The sequence below is a fragment of the Saimiri boliviensis genome, chromosome 10 (genome assembly GCF_048565385.1).
Source record: "Saimiri boliviensis isolate mSaiBol1 chromosome 10, mSaiBol1.pri, whole genome shotgun sequence".
In the NCBI taxonomy this organism is placed as follows: Eukaryota; Metazoa; Chordata; class Mammalia; order Primates; family Cebidae; genus Saimiri; species Saimiri boliviensis.
Window position 1 is genome coordinate 49,089,933 of NC_133458.1, and position 24,484 is coordinate 49,114,416.

Sequence of the window (24,484 nt, forward strand, 5' to 3'; positions counted from 1 at the left end):
ATTTTGATATATTGTATTTTCATTATTGTTCAGTTAAAATATTTTCTAATTTTCTTTGTGAGTTGTTTGATCCAAGGATTACTAATAAGTCTTGTTTAATTTTCAAACATGTATGGGTTTTCCAGGTATCTGTTACTGATTTCTATTTTACATACTCTGTAGGGGCTGGGCACAGTGGCTCTCATATGTAATCCCAGCATTTTGGGAAGGGGGAGGATCACTTGAGGCCAAGAGTTTGAAACCAGCCTGGGCAGCAAAGCAAAAAGTTTATCGCTATTAGACAACAAAAACAAAACTCCCATACTCTATATGATTCCAATCCTTGGTAGGATTTCGGTCCTTTGTATTTATTGAGACTTGTTTTATGAACCAGAGTATAATGTATCTTGGTGAACAGAGTTTAGTATAATCATATATCCTTGCAAAGATTATGTACTGCAGGGGTCCTCAACCCCAGGAGTCAAACACCAGTACTGCTCCATGGCCTGTTATGAACCGGGCTACATAGCAGGAGGTGGATGACAGGCCAGTGAGCTAAGCTTCATCTGTATTTACAGCCACTCCTTACTGCTCACATCTGATGGCCTGAGCTATCAGATCAGTGGCGGTATTAGATTCTGATAAGAGGGTGAGCTCTATTGTGAACTACACGTGTGCGAGATCTAGGTTGCATGCTCCTTATGATCATCTAATGCCTGATGATCTGCCACTGTCTCTTATCATTCCCAGATGAGAATGTCCAGTTGCAGGAAAACAACCTCAGGGCTCTCATTGATTCTACATTACAATGAGTTGCATAATTACTTCATTATATATTACAAAGTAATAATAATAGAAATAAAAGTACACAATAAATGTAATATGCTTGAATCATCCCGAAACCATCCCCTGGCTCCTGCCTATAAAAAATTGTCTTCCATGAAACTGGCCCTTGGTGCCAAAAACGCTGGGGGCTGCTGATGTACAGTTTATAGCTGTTTAGAGAGGCTTGATTTTTATACATTTTTAGGGTTAAGTCTGTTTTTTGTTTTAGGTCTTAGTTACAGTAAATTCCTAATTCCTGAGATATAGTCTCTATTCCTAAGGAGTAGTCCTTCCGCGATTTTAGTGGCAAGGTTCAAGGTCTTTACCAAGCCTCTCTAACATGATGAGGCTCATACTTCAAACTGTCTCTCCTTGGTGGCCAGCAGCCAAAATTTCTTCTCAGCCTTGCGGCTTTCAGCTGGCTGTTACTTCTCCGTTGAGCTCCCTGGAATCTTTCCTACACATCGATGGTTCCAGAGCCAACCAGGAATTTGAGGCGAGTTTACATGTAGATTTTGGGGTTCTCTTTCCGGGCTCTCTCCTTTCTTAGACATCCCTCCTGTTTTCTAATCTCTCTGACCTCTGACCCCTTAAGTCAGTAAGAGTGGCTTTTTGCCTTGAGTTCTATATAGCTGCCTATGCCACATGACTAGAAAGTGGTTGGAAGAAAGGTTATATAAATGTGATCTCACCCAGTGTGATTTCCTTTTAAGGGTTGACTTCTCTGTAGTTTCTGCCTGCTTTTGGTTGCTCTACCAGGGCTTCAAATATTTTTTTTTTCATATTTTATCAAGGGTTCATAATTGTTAACACAGGAGGAACAGTCTAATACAACCTGTTTTGCCATGACCAAAGGCATACTCCAATGTGTTTGAAAAAAAATAGGTTTTAATTTATTGAGGCAAAATTCATATAACATAAAACCACTTTAAAGTGAACAACAATTCAGTCATGCTTAGTATATTCACAATGCTGTGCAACTACCACCTCTATCTAGTTCCACATTTCCATAATCTAAAATAAAACCCATATAAATCACTTCAAAATTTAAAAATTCTTAATTTTTGACTTTATATTTGTATGCCATATCTATTCCTGAAAGTCTTAGTTTCTAATCCTATGAACATACTCATTTGCTTGATGCTGCAATATATATAAAACGCTTTTATGAAGCTCCTGGAAGAGGCTTTAACTCGGACGTGACCTCCTCCAGAAACCAGTGGGCTGAGATGGTCAGACTGCTTCGAGCCCAGGAGTTTGGGACCAGCCTGAGCAACATGACAAAACTCTGTCTCTACAAAAAATAAAAAAAATAGCCAGGGGTTGGTGGCTCTCTCCTGTAGTCCCAGCTACTTGGAAGGCTGAGGCTGGAGAATTATTTGAGCCCAGGAAGCAGAGGTTGCAGTGAGCCAAGAGAGCAGCACTGCATTTCAGCCTGGGTGACAGAGTGAAACCCCATCTCAAAAAAAAAAAAAAAAAAAAAAGAAAGAAAAATAAATGAATAAATACATATAAAAAGAAAATGTATTAAAAAAAGTTACCTTATTTAGAGATACAACTAAGAAAAAGGAAATAAATTTCAAAGTAAAATATAAATTAAGCATGAGTAATGCACTGGTTTTGCATTATTTATGTCGTTGTTGTGACTGGAACATCAGACTATGCACTTTATATATGTTACTGCATTTAAATCTTTTTTTTTTTTTTTGAGACAGAGTTTCACTCTTGTTACCCAGGCTGGAGTGCAATGGCACGATCTCGGCTCACCACAACCTCTGCCTCCTGGGTTCAGGCAATTCTCCAGCCTCAGCCTCCTGAGTAGCTGGGATTACAGGCACGCGCCACCACGCCCAGCTAGTTTTTTGCATTTTTAGTAGAGATGGGGTTTCACCATGTTGACCAGGATGGTCTCGATCTCTTGACCTATTGATCCACCTGCCTCGGCCTCCCAAAGTGCTGGGATTACAGGCTTGAGCCACCGTGCCCGGCTGCATTTAAATCTTAAAACACGAAAGTAAGTGTCATTACTCCATTTTGGATGGAAACCTAGAGGATAAGTACCTGTCTGCTGGCCTTAACTATCCATGATGTCCTTGTTCCCTGTTTGCCCAAAGATGCAGGCTTCAGCCAGCAGTCATGATTCTGCCTCGTGACTCTCCTGGTTATAGGAGATGAGGAGTGAATACCTGATGCCAGTGGGTCCAATTTTTTTTCTTTGATTTGGAATTGGGATTCAGAGATGGTGAATTAATCCTTGCATATGTCTGGAACGGTAACACCTGGCAGCTGTGTGGTACTTATTTTCTGCCTTGGAGGTAGAGTATCGGAGTTCATAATAAAGGAAGAATGAAGTATACATATAGGGAAAATGTATGGACAAGAAAAGGACACTTCAGTTCCAAGTACTAAGCCCTCCCTAGAATCTGGCTTCCCTGGGCCACTCTGCAACAACCCCATATTTTATTTAAAATTTTCCTTTTTTGGTCAAGTGAGTTCAAGTTGGTTTCTTTTTTTTTTTTGAGATGAAGTTTGCTCTTGTCACCCAGGCTGGAGTGCAATGACACTGCGATCTTGGCTCACTGCAACCTCTGCCTCTTGGGTTCAAACGGTTTTCCTGCCTCAGTTTCCCAGGTAGCTGAGATTACAGGCACACGACCCCACACCCAGCTAATTTTTGTATTTTCAGTAGAGATGGGGTTTCACCACATTGGCCAGGCTGGTCTTGAATTCCTGACCTCAGGTGATCCACCCACTTCGCCCTCCCAAAGTGCTGGGATTACAGATGTGAGCCACCACATCAGGCCAAGTTGCTTTCTAACGTAACCAAAAGAACCTATACTACAGCTCCTCTCCCTAACATGATAAGTGAAAGTTTTATGTAGAAATTTTTGTGATAATTTTAGAGTTAGAAGATCACAATACTCTAGTAGAAGCTGCAGAGAGTATTCCCATCTCTCCCTTCATTTCACAAGATAAATAAATCAAACCCAGAGAAATAAAAGCCATTTTCAAAGGCCATTTAGTTAGCTGGTGGCAAAACTGGAACCAGTTTTCCTTATTGTTCTTTACTGATTTATTATGGCTAATTATATGGCTAGAGATTCAATCCATAACATTAATAATGCACCATGAAACAAATACTTACATTTTGAAAAGAGGCACAAACCATTCACACCCAGATACAATTAGCTTTCAGTTTTTGACAACACCATTCCTTCTCATACCAGATGTTCTTAGTTTTATAAAGAGGATTCTACTTGAGAGGTTGGTGCTTTGGAACACGGAAGACATTTTCTCACAAAACGGTATCAAAGGTGGTGATTAGGTTCCCAAGCTCGCCTCTCTAAATCCTATTTAACCCACAACACAACAACTCTGAGGGAATTCTGAGGGAAAACACACTCTGTGCAAGAAGGGGCATTTCAAGAAGTAGCTGGGTAATCTTAGACAAGTCACTTAATCTCTCTAAGCTCAGTAACAACAACTAGAAAAACATGGTGATTATTTAGACGCATGGAACTTCTGGTATGACAAGAACCTAAAGGTCTACTTTTAATTTCTAAAATACTGTTATGAAAATTTAAAACATGCTGAAAAACAAGTACAACAAACATCTATAATCCCAACACCTAGATTCAGCAACTGTTCACAATTTGCCATATTTGCTTTGTCTTTTTAAAAAACATGTGAAAGTTAAGTTGAAAACTCCTGACCTTGACTCTTTAAATATTTCAGCATGCATGTCCTAAGACTAAGGGCATACCCTTACATAAAAAGTGTTAGTAAACTTTTTCAGTAAAGAGGCAGATATTAAATGTTTCAGTCCATACAGTTGCAACTACTCAACCATGTTATTTGTGGATGGAAACAGGCATAGATATTATGTAAACAAATGAGCATGGTCATTTTCCAATAAAACTTTATTTACAAAAATAGACATTTGGCTGTCAGGGTATATAGGTTGCTGACTCCTGTTATGTAACAGTACTGTTACTACAACTAAAGTTAACAAAAATTCCCTAATATTATACAATTACTCCATATTCAAATTTTTGTAGCAGTCCCCAAATCTATGTCATAGTTGTTTGTTTGTTTGTTTATTAAAGAAAGGGTCTTACTCTGTTGCTTGGGCTGGAGTATAATAGCTCACTGTAACCTTGAACTTCTGGCTCAAACAATCCTCCAGTCTCTCAGCCTCCCGAGTAGCTGGAACTACAGGTACAAACCACCACACCTGGCTAATTTTTACACTTTTTGTACAGATAAGGTTTGTTGCCTTCACTATGTTGCCCAGGCTGGTCTCAAACTCCTGAACTCAAGCAATCCTCTCGCCTTGGCCTCCCAAAGTGCTAGGATTATAGGCATGAGCCACTGCACCCAGCTATGTTTTTTTTTAACCCAGTCAAAATTCACACTCTGAATCTAAGACTCCTTTGGAGAGCCTAATGATTCTATTCTTTTGTTTGCCTTTCTAACAGCTAAGCTCCTGGGTGCTTGGGCCTTAACAATAATAAAGGAGAGACAACACCATGAGAAATAATGTCTGGTAACTCTGAACAGCAGGCTATGCATTAATGTACTGCATCTAAATCTTAAAATAACCTAAAAGAGGTTAAAAATGATTGCACCCTGTTGAAACTTAAGCTTGAACATACGGAATGGTAGTATCTATCAATTGTGTATCAACATATCAGTATCCACTGTATGTACTATCAATATACTATACAAAGTCAATTGTGTACCAATAGCAACATCAACTCTATTAATTAAAAACCAAGAAATTCATTAAAAAAAGAGTTATACTTATTCAAACAAGGGATCTAGTACTTACCTAGAAAAAGAACAATCAATAGGATGATAATGGTAAGGAAAGCCTTGTTCCAAAAAGTTGCAATTTTACCCCAGACACTAAATGAAAAAATCTTCTGCCATCTGTAAAGCAATAAAATTACATTAGGTATTAAAAAAGCAAAATAAAGTTTTGAAATACTTTCTAAATACTGAAGTAACATTTTGGTAATTGTGTAGCAAGTGAAAAGAATTACAGAAATTTAATTTTAAAATTCATTAATTCTGACATGACATAGAATACCTCATAAATTAAAAAATAACTTTCAAATTCAATAATAACCTAATAAAATATTTAATTATCCTCTGGTGGCTTAAATATTCTAGAATTAAACATACCGGAACAAAACCTTAAAACAGAATTCTGGCAGTAGTAAAATGTTATATTGTTGATAGAAGCTATTACTCTGTATCTTTTTCATGGTCAGAGCAATGACTTAGAAATAATGAAGATAAGTTGTTCTAACAATTGGCAACATTTCAGGAGTGGGGTCTAACTCTGCACATTGATTTTTACACAGCACACTTTTTTTTTTTTTTTTTTTGAGACTGAGTCCGCTCTGTTGCCTAGGCTGGAGTGCAGTGGCACGATCTCAGCACACTGCAACCTTCGCCTCCTGGCTTCAAGCGATTCTCCTGCCTCAGCCTCCTGAGTAGCTGGGACTATAGGCATGTGCCACCACTCCCAGCTAAGTTTTGTATTTTTAGTAGATGCAGGATTTCAGGCTGGCCTTGAACTCCTGACCTCATGATCCACCCACCTCTTTCTCCCAAAGTGCTGGGATTATAGGCATGAGCCACTGCACCCAGCCTACGTAGTACACTTTTAACATATACTCCAAGTAAAAGTTTCTCTACTTTAACCATGAGGGAATTATAAAAATCACCCAGTAATTATATACATAGATTGAAAAAAAAATCTTAAATATGTAGTTTGATAACAGTCACACACATGACACATATATATAAAACCATGTAATTACTACAGATATAAGATGTAAACATAGAGGATATGAGATGGGGAAATAAACAGCCTAGATAGATTGAACAGCACAAGGCAAAGACAGAGGTAAGAAAGCATGGGTTATAAACGGCAGAGTGACAATCCATCACACAAAAGGAAAGGTAACAGACTTTGTACAAGGGCAATTTAAATGAGTAAAACTTTAGTCGAAGGAGGCAAAAAAATGTAAAAAGCACTTATATATGCTTCATGCACTACAACTTGAAAAAAGTTTCACTTTAAGATTAGGACAAATGATTAACTAATAAACTTTGAAAACAACTTTAAGCAACTACTTGACATTGGTGGGGAGAGGGACATTCATACAGATGAACTGGTTCCTTTTGTGTCTGCTTCCAATTCCAAGCTTTTTATATAGACAACATATAAATTATGCAATATAAAACGTTTATATTATTAAGAGAGCATAAGTGGTAATATCTCGATCTAGGTCCAAATGTACATTTACTTATTTCTTCAAGGTTTGGTGTGGTGTAAAAGGGCACATAAGAGACCTCCTGTAGGGAACAACGAGCAGTTGAGCACCTTATCATAGCTAATATATATTGTGTTCTCACTATATTATGGTTCTAAGTACTTTTGCATGTTTTCTCTAATTTAATGACAACAACTACCGTATGAAGTAGACACTAGTACTACCTCCATTTTACAGATTGGGAAACAGATCAGAGAAGATCAAAAGCATGCCCAGGGTTAGTAACATACAGTTATAGGTGACCTGATTTCTGAGCATGTGCTTTCAACCATTGGGTTATGTAAGAGAAGAACAGAGACTAAATGATGAAATATTTTCTTTAAAGATTATGGTGACACACACATATAAGATAAAAAGATATTGATAGACACATAGTAAGGACATATTGTAAATGATCTGTGTGCATACATACCATATTTTCTTTATATTTGTACATGAGAGTATATTTATATATCGTGCACATATACACACATCTATCTAATAGCTACTTTATCAGGATAGGTAACATTTTTATATGGCAGGAAGAAAAATATTGATCAATAACTTATAGACCACTTTGATGGAGAAAAGATCAACTAACAATTTTTTCTTCTTTGCAAACCCTTAAGCCTTCTCTATAAATTAGATGTTTATAAACAAGATCTTTCTTTCTCTTGAATATATAGTATTCTATCATTGCAAATATTATCAAAAGGCAAAACAGGGTTTTATTGAGTTTGAAACAAAACCTACAGGATGAGAGGCAGCATGATGGAGTAGAAAGAATACTAGACTAAGAGCCAGATTTTTGTCCAGAATCTGTCACTTACCAGCTGGGTAACCTTAGGCTACTTGCCCTCCTGGGTCTCAGTAAGTGATCTATAGAACACGGGTGGGATTAGCCGGGCGCGGTGGCTCAAGCCTGTAATCCCAGCACTTTGGGAGGCCGAGGAGGGTGGATTACGAGGTCAAGAGATCGAGACCATCCTGGTCAACATGGTGAAACCCCGTCTCTACTAAAAATACAAAAAATTAGCTGGGCATGGTGGTGCGTGCCTGTAATCCCAGCTACTCGGGAGGCTGAGGCAGGAGAATTGCCTGAACCCAGGAGGCGGAGGTTGCGGTGAGCCGAGATCGCGCCATTGCACTCCAGCCTGGGCAACAAGAGCGAAACTCCGTCTCAAAAAAAAAAAAAAAAAAAAAGAACACGGGTGGGATAGATCAAATATCATAGACCCTGCAGTATAATTCAACTTTTTTCTTCAGTAAGAAAAAAACATTCTGAGCTTAACTTAGCTGATAGACAAGGACAGAAGAGAGCAGAAATCCAGGCAGGTAAGAAACAAGTTAGGAGTTGTGAAAGACTATCAGGACCCTGAGCCAAGGTAAAACTTTACGGTTTCTCCCAGTCCTGGGAGAAACTTTAGTTTAATAGGTTATCTCTAGAATCTCATTTATGAAAGATTTTCTTTTATGCCAGGAGTATGAACTGGCAAAAATGTCCTGCAACATTTTTATTACATGTGTATTTCCCCATTCATACTATCAAATTTCTGGGTCTAAAACCAAATGACTAAAAAGTGGATTATTACAAGGGTAAAATGAGCCAGTGCTTGGCTAGAAATACTATACTTGGTTCTTAACCTTAGAAGTTGTTTCACTAAAGACTCAATGCTAATACATGGTTGTGATACTTTACACATTCAACACTTTTAATACACATTCACTAATTTTATGAAAAATAAAAAGTAGTAAAATTGTCATTAAACAGTAATGAAACTACTTCTTGGTTACATAGGCCAAAACTAAGAATAATTTATTGGCTTTGGTTTCTAAATGGCTGTCCCAGTGCCTCAATTAAACATTTTTACACCCATACAACACTGTAAACATGAGTTATCCATTTATATTTATTTAGTTCATGGCTTCACAGCGCAATAATAGAAAGGTAAAACCCGAGACAAGGCAGGACAGGTGATAAATAATCGCTGCTGTATTATATCTGTAATCAACAGAATCAACAGTACAGGCCCTTTTCCTTTTAGAAGGGAAGAAAAGGTTACTATACTTGTACACTTAACAGAGTTTTATATAAAATGTTATTTTAATATTGTCATTATATGCTACCTAATTTGTTAGGTGACTGTTTTCAAAGGCATTCGAAACTTTTTAATCTTCAGAAAACTTTTCCATTTTACATTACACAGTCTAAAGGAGTGATCCAATATTACAACTGCTAAGGATTTGAAGGTTTCCTACCTCTGAGGAGGAATAAAAGGTAGGCAGAAGATTAAAATGAGTCCTATTTCGGCATAAAGAAAGGTTGCCACTGCCGCCCACTGGAGCGTCATTTTTTTCTTCACACCTAAATGGGGAAACACTTATTTTTATCTAGCTTCCGTGCAAACAAAACCGGGTTCAAGGCCCCGAGGCGCAGCGTTTTTGCCGCGGCGGCGGACTGTGTCCGACCTTCCCCCACCTGGGGAGGCCGGCACGGACCCCGGCCGGGAACGGGGAAAGGGTGGCCCGGGAAGCATGTGCCGTCACCTCCCCGGGAGTCCTGTGGAGCCGGCGAGGCGACCCGCGGGCCGCTGCCTCTTCCGCCAGCTTCCCGGCCACAGAAGCCCAGCGCCTCCCTCCGCCAACGCCCCGCTTCGCCGCCCTCCCGCTCCCGGAGGGCGCCGCGGCCGGGGCCGGGCCAGGCCAGTTCCGCCGGGTTCTCCCGACCAGGCAGCGGCGCTCTTCCTCCGCGGCCTAGCGCCCCACGGGTCCCCGGGTCGCGGCCGTCCTTACCCGCCCGCGGCCCGCCTCGCTCCCCGCGCTCCTCCGCGGCCGCCGACGCTCGGGACGTCAGACGCCGCGGCCGGGCGCGGGAGGGCAGACAGGGCCCCACCCCGCCTCCCGCCCGCGCTCCCGCCCGGCGCCCGTCCCGGCCGAGGTCACAGGCGCCTCGCCTACGTGTATTGGCAACGATTGTTTTCTAACTGGCGGCAGAGTCAAAGAAGGAGTCAGACTTTTGACCGGATGCTTGGGGGTCCGAGCGCCACTTCTTCAAGAGGGCAGGCTCTCCGCTGCCAAGTGCGGCCCGGGTGGGAGGGCGCCCCGCGGAGTCCGGGTCTAAGGAGCGGCGCCGGGCGGCGGGGCTGCACTGGCCGGCGCAAATTCCGCGAACGCGCTTTGAGAAGCACTCGTTTCCTGCCACGTCCTCTCTCTGTGGCGGGAACTGTTTGTGTCCAAAATTAAGCTCTATTTAATAAAGGGCCAGGATGAGGTGTCGTGCAGCATTTTGTTCTGGAGAAGGTAGGAGCAACTGTAGTATCACAACATACTCCGTAGGTGTTCTGTTCCCATCCGTGGGCTAGGAAGAGGCAGCCAACTTCAGGGTGCTGTTTGGGGACTGACAGAAAAGTCGGTTATGCTGATACTCTTTCAATTACTATTTTTCAGCTTTTCACATTGTGTGTATACATTTAAATTGTTGAGTTTTTTTCAATATTGACAACGTATCAGGAATGTAAATATAAGCACTATCCCGGTGACAGTTATCTGGGGAATAGTAAACAAATGCTGAAAATAATTATTATAGAATGTAATACATTCAAAAACACATTTAAGTTGGTGCTTTTTCCTAATTATCACAAATATTCTTGATCACATGTAACAAAAAAGTAGAAAAAAGACTTTGCACATAAATTAACCATAAGGAAGGTGCTTTTTTTGTTTTTTTTTTTTTGAGTTGGAGTCTCCCTCTGTCGCCAAGGCTGGATTCTGGTGGCGCAATCTTGGCTCACTGTAGCCTCTGCCTCCCGGGTTCAAGCGATTCTTTCGCTCCTGCCTTCTGAATGGCTGGGATTACAGGCGCCTGCCATGACGCCTGGATAATTGTTTTATTTTTTAGTAGAGACCGGGTTTCACCGTGTTGCCCAGACTGGTCTCGAACTCTTGGACTCCAGTGATCTGCCTCGGCCTACCAAAGTATTGGGATTACAGGTGTGAGGCACCGCGCCAGGAAGTTCCTTTTTATCAAATGTGTTAGAACTTCTTGCCCATCCACACTGGTTCCTTCTAAACACCTAGCACATTACTCTAGGGATGATGATGCTGTGCTCACACAAGTAGGGTAATTCAATTCAAAGTTCTGACCATATCTATTTTGTACAGTATTCATAGAAAATGAAAAAGCCAGTTATCTTTAAAAAAACGCATTAACTGAAAAGTGAAGAGTGTACCAAGGAAAAAAGACGGCACCACAGTGCTTATGTTAAAATGGATTCATTCAATATTCCCAAACGTGAATTACATAATTGTTTTACATTTTTGTTTTACATAATTGTTTCCTTATAACAGTTTTCATGTTGGCAATATAGAATAATACTTTAATTATGAACTGTTTTATTTCAGTCTGAGATTCTAAATTCTTTCAGGGGATGCCCACTGATAACAAAATCTGTTAATAACACTCCCAAACCATGACTTTAAAGTCAATTGCTGGGAGCCATAAAATAACATCAAACACAGAATATGAAAATTAGGTTTTAAAATTAAAAACAAAACCTAGTTACTATTCTCTAGGAAATATTTCAAGTATATAATCATCTCCAGGTTGGCTACCAAATTTCTTAACACTTAAAATATGGCGGATTGCAGTTAATTTTATCTTTTAAGGTAGCAGATATATTTATCAAGCTTTCACTCTTCGGAGGATCTAGAAGTTTTGAAATGTACCAAATGTTATGTCATTAACCAATTGGAATTTTTAATAAGTTCTGAGTGCAATTCTACTCAGAATTTTTTGTTCTTTTTCATTTTGGATGGATGTTGATATTTGTTCCACCACTTTTTTGCACCTGCATACTTCTTGTTAACTTATAGATACTATGGGCCATACTTAGTATTAAAATAAATTTTATTTAAAAATGTTAACATGACAAAACATGACTCCTTTAGGAGAAAATTCCCACTCTACCCATCCCCCAAATATCTACATAACAGGATTCAGAACAGTATTTGTCAGTGTTTGCCTAGGATGATCAGGATGTTTGAACCACTGAGAGTTTTCTTTAAATTGTAAATTTCTGGGTTTACTCCAGATCTACCGAATCAGAATCTTTGAGGGTGGGGTGTAGGACTGATTTCTTTAAAATGCTCCCAGGGATTGTTTTTATACTAACATTTGAGAGCTACTGGTTTAAGGTGCAAAATACGATGTTCTGTTGTTTCACTGTAGGTCTAAAAGTATATATTTAAATTATTTGGGAAGTCTAGTCAAATGCCATAATGGTCTGTGAGGTAATCTATGATTGCTGATGTGCTTGACAGCGCATTAAATACTCTTTTTTCCTGCCTTGAAGTTATCTTTTCCATCATGTACATTAAATGTTGGTGGAAACACATGTAAGGAGTCCCGAGTTCAAGAGCAATGTCAACCCAGTCCCAGATGCATTTCAGTGGGGTTTCCTCATATCCAGCAAACATGGCCGGGTTTGCTAAAAGTCCTCTTGCAACCATAACACCTACAAATTAAAACACACCATATTTGTCCATACATTAAGAACCCATGGTTATTAGTTCAAGCTCAATGAAGCAAACAGAATATTATTTAAAAAGTATTATTACAAGGTTTTTAAATGACTTTATTACACTAGTATGTTTAATTCAATTACAAAAGAATTCATTTTGGTACCTTTTGTAAACCAGAAAAGCTTAAATGTACTTACTTATAGAAATCTTTATTTTTTAAAGATTTCTTCCTTAAACAATGGGTCTTTAGCTTTTCTTTAGGGTAAATATAGATTGTCATAAATTGGGCTGCTTAAAGTTCAGTTTATCTATATTCTCCCACCTAGCCATCATAGGGCTTGGCATGCCAATAATTTAAGGGAATAGTGAAACTGCATAGCAGTTCTGGGGTTCATTTTGCTCTTAGCATTCTTGAGTTCACTTACTCTCATTTCTAGGTGCTTTATTTTACTAGTAGGCTATCTGGAAAATTCTTTACTGGTCACTAGATATGATGGTGTCAGAAAAGTAACTGAATTAATCTACCCCAGTTAAGATAATCTGTATTTTTCTAGGTAGAAAAGTTAACATCATTTCAATAAATCACTTAGCTTAAATCAGTTCATTGGGAAAATATGGCTTAATGTTAAAGAAAATGAATAAAAATTGAATTAACATTACTTCCCCACTCTGATTTCTTCCCCTCAATTAAAAGACAAGAATCCAAGTACTTATTTCTTACCATCTGTTCCGGTAATCTGCCACACATTTTCTGCTTCCTTTAAGCTTCTGATATCTCCATTAGCAATTACAGGTATAGACATATTTTCTTTAATTATTTTAATGGAATCATAGTGCACTGGCTGATGTCTTTCTTCAACAGTTCTTCCATGGACTGTAATCCATGAAACTCCTGTTGCTTCAGCCTTTCGACAAAGATCTACAGTTCTTTTAAGGTCATCATGGATCCTACAATTTCAAAATTACATTTATCTGTTCACAGCACACAAATCTTAATGCTAACATTAACTGACTAAACTTATATTTTATCTTTTAAATTAGTTAGCTTTGCTATATTATATTATTACTCCATCATTATCAGCAAGGTTTTCTTCAGGGATCAGTTCCTGCCCAAGACCTCAAATTTAGCTGTCTCACTATTGACAACATAGGACAACAAACAAGTTTTATCTTAGACCTAGTGCTTCTACGTTTTGGCTTTGATAAACGAGAGCGCCATCAAAGTACTGTCATAGATGAATTTAAACCTTAATCTTTTCTGTGCATTCTCCCATTCCCCAAAGGGAAGAACATAATATTTCATCTTGAAATATGTTTTCAGGCTGGGCATGGTGGCTCACTCCTGTAATCCCAGCACTTTGAGAAGCTGAGGTACGTGGATCACTTGAGGCCAGAAGTTCAAGACTGGCCTGGCCAACATGGTGGAACATCCTCTCTACTAAAAAATACAACAATCAGTCAGGTTTGGTGATGCACACCTGTAATCCCAGCTACTTGAGAGGCTGAGGCACGAGAATCACCTGAACCTGGCAGGCAGAGGTTGCAGTGAGGCAAGATCATGCCACTGCACTTTAGCCTGGGCAACAGAGTCAGACTCAAAAAAAGAAATATGTTTTCAACTTGTCACGGAAAAATAGATTCCAGGTTTATTTTCTTTTTATTGTGAAATTTTAGTGCAAATGTTTTTCCTATTTTCTACACGTTGCACCAGGAATGTTTCTTAACATTAATTAAATACTAAATGGAAAAAGTTGAAAGTTTGGTGAAACTTAAAGAGATGCTCTAATTTTTGTTAAAAGTACAAAGACAAAGTTTTTTTTTAGGACTATAAATGAAAATTATAGTATATATTCTTTTGCTAAATGTCTTATTTCAACATTTCCATACACCAGCAACAAATTTATTTAGGATAGACACGCCCAACAACATCAGACAAAAGGAATAATATTTTATTTCCTAAGTAACAAATGATCTTATCAATAGATTGAAATCTTGTCTTTACCTTATTTTAATAGAAACTGAAAATCCAGGGTTTTCCACTTGATTTCTTACTTGTGTCACCATGTCTCGAACAAGCTCTGGCTTATTTATTAAGCAAGCCCCATAACCTTCTGCCATTGCCCACCTTTATAAAGCAAACACAAGAGCAAGTGAATTACAAATAACTGGAAGAGAAAACAAAATTCTGAAAGCACTGAAACGTAAGTGCATCCATTTCTCTAGTCATCCGGAATAGAAGCAGATTTAAAGAATTCATAGACCCAACATTCTAAGTGGATCAATATGAAAGTAGGAAAACATGTTCCCAGATCAAAAAGTACTTAAGAGAAATGATTTTTAAGTGAGAATATTCAAAGTCATTCAAGCAAAACAGGTTTAAGTATTTGAAGTAATTAATTGCAATTATTTCAGATTTTAAGAATTCCAAATTTGATGTTTATTGTGCATAACAAGAGGTTTTATTAGTCTCAATAGTAGAAAGATATTTTTGGCTTACAGCATTCCAATACCACTAAACAGCTTATTTAACTCTCCTAATGAGTATACAAATATGTCCAATCTGATTTGGATTACACTATACTTAACAATTTTGCTTTTATTCTTTGGACACATTCTGAATTACTGCTAGATAATCTACTATAGTGCCAGTACAGTAGAAATATTATTGTCAAATTAAGTACATCCTATCAACACCTAGTTACCTAAACCCAAGCAAATAACTGTAGTATAGAAAGAAAAGGTGATTTTAATAAGGTAATTTTGTAAGAGGAGTTAGGAGAAAATGTGGTGATTTCCTAAGTCAAACAATCTGTTTTCAGAGCAAGTATATCTGACAAGACAGTAAAAATACATTTTAGGGATTGCTGAAAACATTAGATTCTCATATAACTACTATGGATGAGATTCAAGGCACAGCCACATAAAAATTCTAGTGGTGAGGGGAGACAAAACACCCTGCAAAGGTCTATACATGGTTTCAGTCATCAGAAAAGAGCTTTGAATTTATATTCCTAAATTATATTTCTCTGTATTTTCTTCTTTCTTGTTTTGAGCCCTGGTGCTGTAACTCTATTTTCTTTTTAATTTTTGGAAAACTAGAAAGATATTTTACCATGTTCACATAGTTTTTTTTTCTAATCTTTTGGAAAATTCTTCCAACTTCTTTGAGCTTTACCTCTGAGGGCAACCACAGTTAATGTCTATTCCGTTCGCATAAGGACTGACTATACGAGCAGCATCAGATAAAAGTCTTGCATCATTAGCAGCAAACTGAACAATCAATGGGCAATCACCTGATAAAATGAATAGCTCAACATTAAAATTCACAGGAAAAAACATACACCCCCCCAAACTTTAATATTCGTATAGGAATATTAAAAATATTAAAAATAACAGTAGTGATTTTTAGCCTAAGAAGCATCTGTCCAAATAACCTTAAACAATTTAAAATATTTTAAATTAAAAGCAATTTACACTCAGTAAAAAATTTAAGCAGTACAAAATTTGATAAACGAAAACAATTCTAACATTTTTGACAAAACGGACCCTCTTCTCAAGGTGAGAATTAGTTTATTGCATTCTAGAACAAGTATACCTGTAAAATTTAAACAAGTGTGAACTTTCTATATATACCACTATGCCTACTGTTCCTTTCTTTCCTGATACATCTGGGAGACATACTCAGACCTATTTTTTTCTCTATAGTGGGATATTCCACTGTATAGATGGACCAAATAGTGTATTTTTACACTGTTTCACATTATCTGAGTAAATTCATAGGAGTAGAATTGGTAATAGGCATTTAACATATAACATTGTGATAGATTTCACAGAATTATCTTCCAAGATTTATCAGTATAGACATATACCAAAATGGTTAACAGTTCTTGTTTCCTCACAACTTATCCTACAGTGTATATTCAACATTTGTATATTTTAATTTGTGAGCTCTCTTCATATTCTTTGAATTTTTCTATATAAAATTTTTCCATTAGTTCCTCCTTTTGTTATAAAACAAAGAAATTAGTATTGCTATCTATCATGTGTTACAAATATTCTTGCCAGTTTTTTTGTCTTTGAGTATATTTGTGCTTTTACATATAAAGGTTTATTTTATTTATTTATTTATTTTTTGGAGACAGTCCCACTCTGTTGCCCAGACTGGAGTGCAGTGGCACACACAGTCTCAGCTCACTGAAACCTCTGCGTTCCAGGTTCAAGTGATTCTCCTGCCTCAGCCTCCCAAGTAGCTAGGATTACAGGTGCCTGCCACCACACACAAAATTTTTGTATATTTAATAAAGACAGGGTTTTGCCATGTTGCCCAGGCTAGTCTTTAACTCCTAACCTCAGGTGATCCACCTGCCTCGGCCTCCCAAAGCACTGGGATTATAGGTGTGAGCCACTGCATCTGGCCTAAAGGTTTTAATTTTAATATAGCCAAATGTATTAAAGCTTCCTAGGTTTTAAAGAATATATTTTTCTTATCCTTGGGTCAGTATTATAAACTCTGTTAGATATATTTCAACATTTCTTTTGAGGAGTACTTGCATGAGATTCACTGTGTGTTTATAAAAATGCAGATTTCTCAGCATCATCCTAGTTCCACTGATTCAAGATTTCTATAGCAATCCACTAATTTACAGGATTATGATGGTTTAGGAGATTTTGCTTTATTCTTTATGGAGATGTAAGGTGCTTTTCCCTTTGTAACTCAAGAGAGTTACAGAATTTCAATTTAACAACCATTTATTGGTTGAATATATTTCCAACACAGTACTAGATTTTGAGGATACAAATCAAGCTATTTCTATAGCTACAGCCCTCCAGGAGGCCAGAATCTAGTGGGAGAAACAGGCACATAGAGAAGAAATCACAATACAGCAGTATTAAGTGCATCTTAAGAGCCTGTGCTTAGGAGGGAGGACGTGAGTAGAAGATGATTAAAAAAAAAAAAAAGATTCATGGCTACAAACATTGAAAGCTGCATTAAAAAACATAAACTATAGTTTGACACAGAGAGAGGGGTCTGGCATGAGAAGACGAGGGATGTTCAAGGACTTAAAATAATTTAAGAATTTTGAAGGATAAAGTCAGTGGGTTGTGGGGAGAAACTGAAGGAAGATAAGGCTGCAGAAGTTGTATTCAGAGGTCGGATTATGAAAAACTGTATCTTATCCTCAGGTGCTGAAATTTTGGTCTTGAAGCCAGTAGTTAGTTCTCAACCTTTAACAAGCTCAGAATTACCTGGACTGGTTTTCAAAACACAGATTGCTGGACTACATATCCAGAATTTCTGATTTAGTACTCCTGTAAATCTCCATTTCTAACAAGTTTCCAGGTAATACTGATGCTGCTGGTCTGGGGATCACACTTTGAGAACAATGAGAGAAAACTTTACATTTTCAATAGGTCACTTTGGTCTCTTTGGAGGATAGTTTGGAATGGTACGCGATTAGAGGCAGTGTGACAGGAATCCATTCTAACAGCCCTAGTGAGAGGAGCGGGTTTCAAAGTGACCTTACACTTTGATATATACACTGGTAGTTTACAAGGCATTCAGTAATAACATTAAAAAAATACTTATTAAAAACACTAAAGAATTAAAATTTTTAATATAAAATCTCTAAATTGTGTTGTCTCTGATTAGACAAGATAGTTGAGTTTGTAATAAATTTAAAAAGCTTTACAAAGTCAGTACACTATGGGTTTCACATACCTTGGTTTGTGGTAAATTCACTGTCTCTGGCCTTTATCGATTTGACAAAATCAGCAGCAACTATCATGGGTGTGTAACACAGATCACAACTGTATTTTCTTACTAGTGTCCTAAAAGCCAACCTGTGAGCATATAAAACTTTAATTATGCATTTAGAAATACCACGAGCATATTTTTAATTCATTGTTAAATATCAGAAAAAGTTCTACCTATGGGGAGATGGTGTAGATATACCTTTCCCTATTCTTCTTGCTATGAATTACTAAAAACCCTGGACGTTATATATAAAACAAACACAAGAAAAATTTGAAAGGTGAAGAAAAGATGGCCAGATGGGCTGAGGACCTGAGGAATGACAGGGTGTTGAGTTCTCTGGGTTTTATTCTTGTCTCAAATATCCTAGACTTGAAGAAGCTGGCTACCTGGAAACAACAATGGATGCAGACAAAACCAGATCCAACAAAAGCCTTCTCTAACCAAAGGACCAGGAAAACACTCTGTCTGACCTAGTAAGGTAGAAAACTTTTAGACAGTTCTACTCCAGCCAAATACTGTAGAAAAAGCTATGATTTTATCTCCATTAGCAAAGCCCAAGTGGGACTCCTAGACTTCTACCCTCCCAAGGCTGTAACAAGGTGCTCCAACATTCTACTGAGATGATGTGTGAAAAGGCCAGGTAAGGATCTGAAACTTTCATCTCTGGTGACAAGCGCGGTCAGGCCCAGCCCAGTGACATTAGTGGAGGCCACAAGAGGAGTGTGGAGTTCCATGCCTGCCAGCAGTGATGAAGCACTCTTCTTCCTCCCTGTTTGTTGTGGTATCAGAGGAAGCCTAGCGGAGAGCCAGGACTTTCATTACTGCCCAGCCATCTATGAGGCTACCCTAATCATGGGGAACTGGAATTCTCACCGCCTACCAAGCAGTAATGAGGAGCTCCTCACCCACGTGATGTCAAAGGAGGCCAAATGGAGAACCTGGACTTCTATCAGATGGTAATGAGGTGGCACCACTCCCCTATATCATTCCCTGCTGGAGTGTTGTCAGAAAAAAGCCAGATAAAACAGAAGATTCGATATTCAAAATCAATTAATATAATTCATCATATTAACAGGCTAAGTAATAAAAATCACATGATCATATAGATGCAAAAAAAGCATTTGACAAAATACACTCATTCATAGTAATAACAAAAAGAAACAACCCTAACTCTTAGAAAACAAGAAACAGAGGGAGCCTTCCTCAGTTTTATAAAGTACATCCACAAAACATCCTACACAACACTTTGCCCTAGACAGGAACCAGGCAAGCAAGTCTACTCTTGTCACCCTTATTCAACACAGTGCTGAAACTTCTAGTCAGTGCAATAAGGCATGAATAAAGAAACAAAAGGCACATGATGGAAAGGAAGAAATCCAACTGTCTTTATTTGCAGATGACATGGTTGTTTATATAGACTCTCAAGGAATTTACAAAAAAAAACTGGAATCAACAAGTGAGTTTAGCAAGTTTGCAGGCTCTCAGATCAACAGACAAAAATCTATTTCTATGTGCTAGCAATAAACACGTGAACACCAAAAATTAAATATTCTATTTACAATTGCTCAAAACAATCGGGTGTCTTATAAAACACGTATAGGACTTGTATGCTGAAAACTACACAATACTGATGACAAAAATAAAACAAAATTTCAATCAATGGAGAGATATATTGTGTTCATGGATCGGGATATTCAACATAGTAAGGAAGTCAATTCTTCCCAAGTTGATGTATAGATTTTACACAGTTCCAGCAAGATTTTTTGCAGAGATAGACAAGGTCATTCTAAAATTTGTTTGTAAAGCAAGGGAATAGCTTTATATATTGTTTTAGACTAGCTAAAACAATTTTGAAAAAATAAATTTGGAAGAATCAGTCTACCTGATTTTAAGACATTTATGAGCTATACATTAAGACTGTGTGATATGGGTAGAGGAAAAGACACAAGATCAATAGAACAAAACAGAAAATGCTGATCTCTCACAAAGAATTAAATGGAGAAATAGTATTTACTTATTTATTTGAGATGGAGTTTATTTTTCTCACCCAGGCTGGTGGCACGATCTCAGCTCACTGCAACCTCCGCCTCCTGGGTTCAAGAGATTTTCCTGCCTCAGCCTGTAAGTAGCTGGGACTACAGGTGTGCACCACCATGCTTGGCTAATTTTTGTATTTTTAGCAGAGACAGGGTTTTACCATGTTGGCCAGGCTGGTCTTGAACTCCTGACCTCAAGTGATCTGCCCACCTTGGCCTCCCAAAGTGCTGAGATTGGGATTTGATGGTGTGAGCCACCACACTCGGCTGATAGCCTTTCAAAAATGGTGCTGGAGTAATTGGACATCCATAGGTATAAGAAAAAAAAAAGTACCCCAATCTAAGCCTCATACTTATATAAAAATTTATGCAAAACTGATCATGACTTAAATGCAAGACATAAAACTATAAAACTTTTAGGGAAAAACAACTTAGGAGAAAATATTCAGCATCTGGAGCTACATAAAGGTTTCTCATACTTGACATCAAAAGCACAATTTACAAAAAGAAAACATTGATAAATTATAGACGTCCTTAAAATGAAACTTTTGTTCTGCCAAAAATCCTGTTAAGAGGACGAAAAGACAAGCTACATACAGGAAAAATAATATAGGTAAATGACATATCTGACAAAGCAGTAAAATATGTATCTACAGTATATAAATAACTCTCAGCACTCAATAGAAAACAGGAAAACAAAGTGACAAAAATGCTTGAATAGGTATTTCTACAATGACGACATACAAATGGCCAATAAACACACAAAAAGATGTTAGCATCATTAATCATTAGGGAAATGTAAATTAAAACTGCAATGAGATATCACTTCATACCTATTAGGATGACTATAATTAACAAAACTCTTAGAACATAACAAGTGTTGATGAGGATGTAGAGAAATTAAAACTCTTGTGCACTGCTGGTGGTAAGGTAACATGGTGCAGCTGCTATGGAAAACAGTATAGCAGTTGCTCAAAAAATTAAACATAGAATCACCATATGCTCTAGCATTTCTACTTCTGGGCACATAGCCAAAAAGAATTCAAAGTAGGGTCTCAGAGACCTGTTGTGAAACGTGGGTATTTGTATACCCATGGTTCATGACAGTACTATTTGCAATAGCCAAAAGGCGGAAATTATCTTGTGTTCTATAAACAGATGAATGGTTATCAACAGATGAATGGATAAACAAAAAATATATATAATGGAGTACTATTCAGCCTTAAAAACGGAAGGCTTTGGGAGGCCAAGGCAGGCGGATCATGAGGTCAAGAGATCAGGACCATCCTCGCCATGATGAAACCCTGACTCTACTAAAAATACAAAAATTAGCCAGGTGTGGTGGCACGCGCCTGTAGTCCCAGCTATTCGGGGAGGCTTAGGCGGAAGAATCGCTTGAACCCAGGAGGCGGAGGTTGCAGTGAGCCGAGATTGTGCCACTGCACTCCAGCCTGGCGACAGAGCAAGACTCCGTCTCAAAAAAACAAAAAACAAAAAACAACGGAAGGACAGTCTGATATATGCTACAACATAAATGAACCTTGAGGATGTTATGCTGCAGAAAGCATTAGCAAAATAAATCTAGTTTCGAACATATACTGTATGATAAGACTTATATGAGGTACCTAGAGTAGTAAAATTCATAGAGGGAGAAAGTAGAATAATGGTTGCCAGGGGCTGCTGGGGGGAACAGTGGAATGGGGAGTTATAGTTTATTGTGTATAGAATTTCCATCTTCTAAGATGAGAAGAGTTTTAGAGATCAGATGCACAACAATGTGAATGTACTTAACACTACTGAACTGTACTCTTAAAAATGAGTGTGAGATAAATTCTGTTATTTATATAACAAAATTTTTTTTTAAAAAAACAACACAATAGTAAAATAGCAAACAATCCAATCAGAAGATGAGCAAAAGATACAAAGAAACATTTCTTCAAAAACTGAACACACAGTTACTACAGGACCTAGCAACTGTACTCCTATTTATCCCAAGACTTAAGTTCACATAAAAATCTATACATCGATGCTTATATCTATTTAATATCCACTATATGCTTAAAGGTAGGAGTTACAGCCACCATCATTTTTATAGATACAAAAAGTGCAGCTCAGAGAAGTTAATAGTTACTCAGGGTCACATATATACTAGGCAAGGAGTAGCATCATGACTCAATTCTAAATCATAATTCCAATGCTAGGAGTTTGAAGATCCCATTTGGTGGGTGGTCTTACAATACTTTAAAAAAGTCAGAGGATAAAAGGGAAATTTCATCTTCATTCATTAACCATTTAGCAACACTTACTTTGAATATCGAACCATCGGGGCACAGACTTTTACCAGCTGTCCAGAATGAAACATTTCTATGGGATCTTTTTTCTTTCTTGACATATTTTGGTTTGTATGCAGTCACTCTTCATTAATACAGATTTGTTTCAAATCTGAAAAAGACAATAAGCTTGTATAGACAAAATATGCTTTCACTATGTTAATTCCATTCTAACAATTTCCACTACCAACAACATATATTTTTCATCAGGCTTGTGAAGTCAGAAATTTTTTTATTAATAGCTTCTTCTCACAGTAGCCAATATGATGCTATAGAATGCTGCCTCTATCTATAAGATAAATAAATGTAGAGAACTACACAAGATAGTGGTAAAAAAAACAAGATGTAGAAAACAATATTTTTTTCCTAGTTTACCATGTTGTAAGTTTTTATGTTATTTAAAAATTTTTCACATTACTTTTCTGGGATTGGTAAACCAAGAAATTTGGTTTGAATTATTTTATATATAATACTCTATATGACTGGCATTTTGAAATATCTTGTTTTATTCAGGAAAGTTAAATGGCATTTATAGAGCAACTCTAACTAGTCAGTGTTTCAAAAGATATCCTGATGTTTTTATTCTAATTCTTGAATCCTATTCTGTGAATTGGAAGATAAACACTTATTTTTAAAAATTTTAATGTGGTATTATCTAATTAAAATTTCAATTATAATCCTATAATTGCATTGTAAATCATTTTTATACCCCAAGAGGTACAGGTATAAGTGATAAAATTATAGAGTTTATAAATGTTTTATATTTGCTATACTTAAAATCCTACCATTTCAAAGTGTTGGCTACTTTTCATATTCCAGTTTTTGGCCTTAGTAACTTAGTAAAAAGAAATAGGTATGTCTGAAGGAAAAAGGAAGCAGAAAAAAATAAAATATAAGAAGAATCAGATATGGGTCAACTTTAGAATGGTCTAATTGCTCAAGCTTTTGAGTCTTTAACCTTTAGGCAAGGAGTTGAAACTAAAAACAGCCAAGGTACTTAAAAATGTCAGGATCTTGCAAGAAACTGCTGCAAGCACGAATATTTGAGTAACAGAGGAAAAGGGGAGAGCAAAAGAGATTGAAGATGAACTTTGGAGCTGGGAGGAATAAAGTTAAAGAGTAATACTCAGAAATCAAGAGAGAGACTATTACAAAGGACGGAGAGGATAGATATCTTAAACATCACAGACAAGTAAGGCAAATACAGAGTGTGCAATGGCAAGAAGGTCATTAGTGATTTTAACAAGAAATATTTCAGTTTTATCCACTCTTTCAGTCATAGTAAATGGCATACAGAGGCCTCTCTCAATATTTATTTGCTGAGAGAATAAATCAGTAGCTTTCAGGGGGTTGGGCTCATACCTGTAAACCCAGCATTTTGGGAGGCCAAGGCAGGAGGCTTGCTTAAGGTCAGGAGATCAAGACCAGCTTGGGCAATATAGTGAGACCCCCCAACTCTACAAAAAACATAAAAACTAGCTGGGCATGGCAGCACATGCCTGTGGTCCCAGCTACTCCAGAAGCTTAGGCAGGAGGATCCCTGGAGCCCAGGAGGTTGAGGCTGCAGTAAGCTATGATCCTGCCACTGCATTCCAGCCTGGGTGACAGAGCTAGACCCCATCTCAGCAAAACCAAACCATCAGTAGCTTTCAACCTTAGTTGTACATTACAATAACCTGAGGAGCTTCAGGATGCCCACGCCATACCGTAGAC

General features: G+C 37.7%; 2 protein-coding genes across 4 annotated transcripts in view; both read right to left on the reverse strand.

Moving 5' to 3' along the window:
• The window catches only part of LOC101053256 (B cell receptor associated protein 29), a 37,233-nt gene extending 26,892 nt beyond the window's left edge, over window positions 1–10,341 (reverse strand). Inside the window, exons 1-3 of one of the 3 annotated variants that reach the window (XM_010344250.3) lie at window positions 10,089–10,341; window positions 9,390–9,495; window positions 5,636–5,736 (exon numbers count right to left, since the gene is read on the reverse strand). In XM_010344250.3, the coding sequence (XP_010342552.1) occupies window positions 5,636–5,736; window positions 9,390–9,481 (193 nt within the window). In that variant the 5' untranslated portion in view covers window positions 9,482–9,495; window positions 10,089–10,341. Of the gene's footprint in view, window positions 1–5,635; window positions 5,737–9,389; window positions 9,496–9,677; window positions 9,899–9,923; window positions 10,012–10,088 lie in introns of those variants that run through there. The other 2 variants (XM_003921098.4, XM_010344244.3) reach the window with 2 other exon arrangements.
• Window positions 10,342–12,018: 1,677 nt separating this feature from the next.
• Window positions 12,019–22,862, reverse strand: DUS4L (dihydrouridine synthase 4 like). The gene is given in 7 exon segments (XM_010344278.3): window positions 12,019–12,643; window positions 13,372–13,598; window positions 14,653–14,775; window positions 15,826–15,943; window positions 18,370–18,491; window positions 22,748–22,823; window positions 22,826–22,862. Coding segments are annotated over 7 exon segments (951 nt in total). The 3' UTR covers window positions 12,019–12,395.
• Between the last annotated feature and the right edge of the window lie 1,622 nt (window positions 22,863–24,484).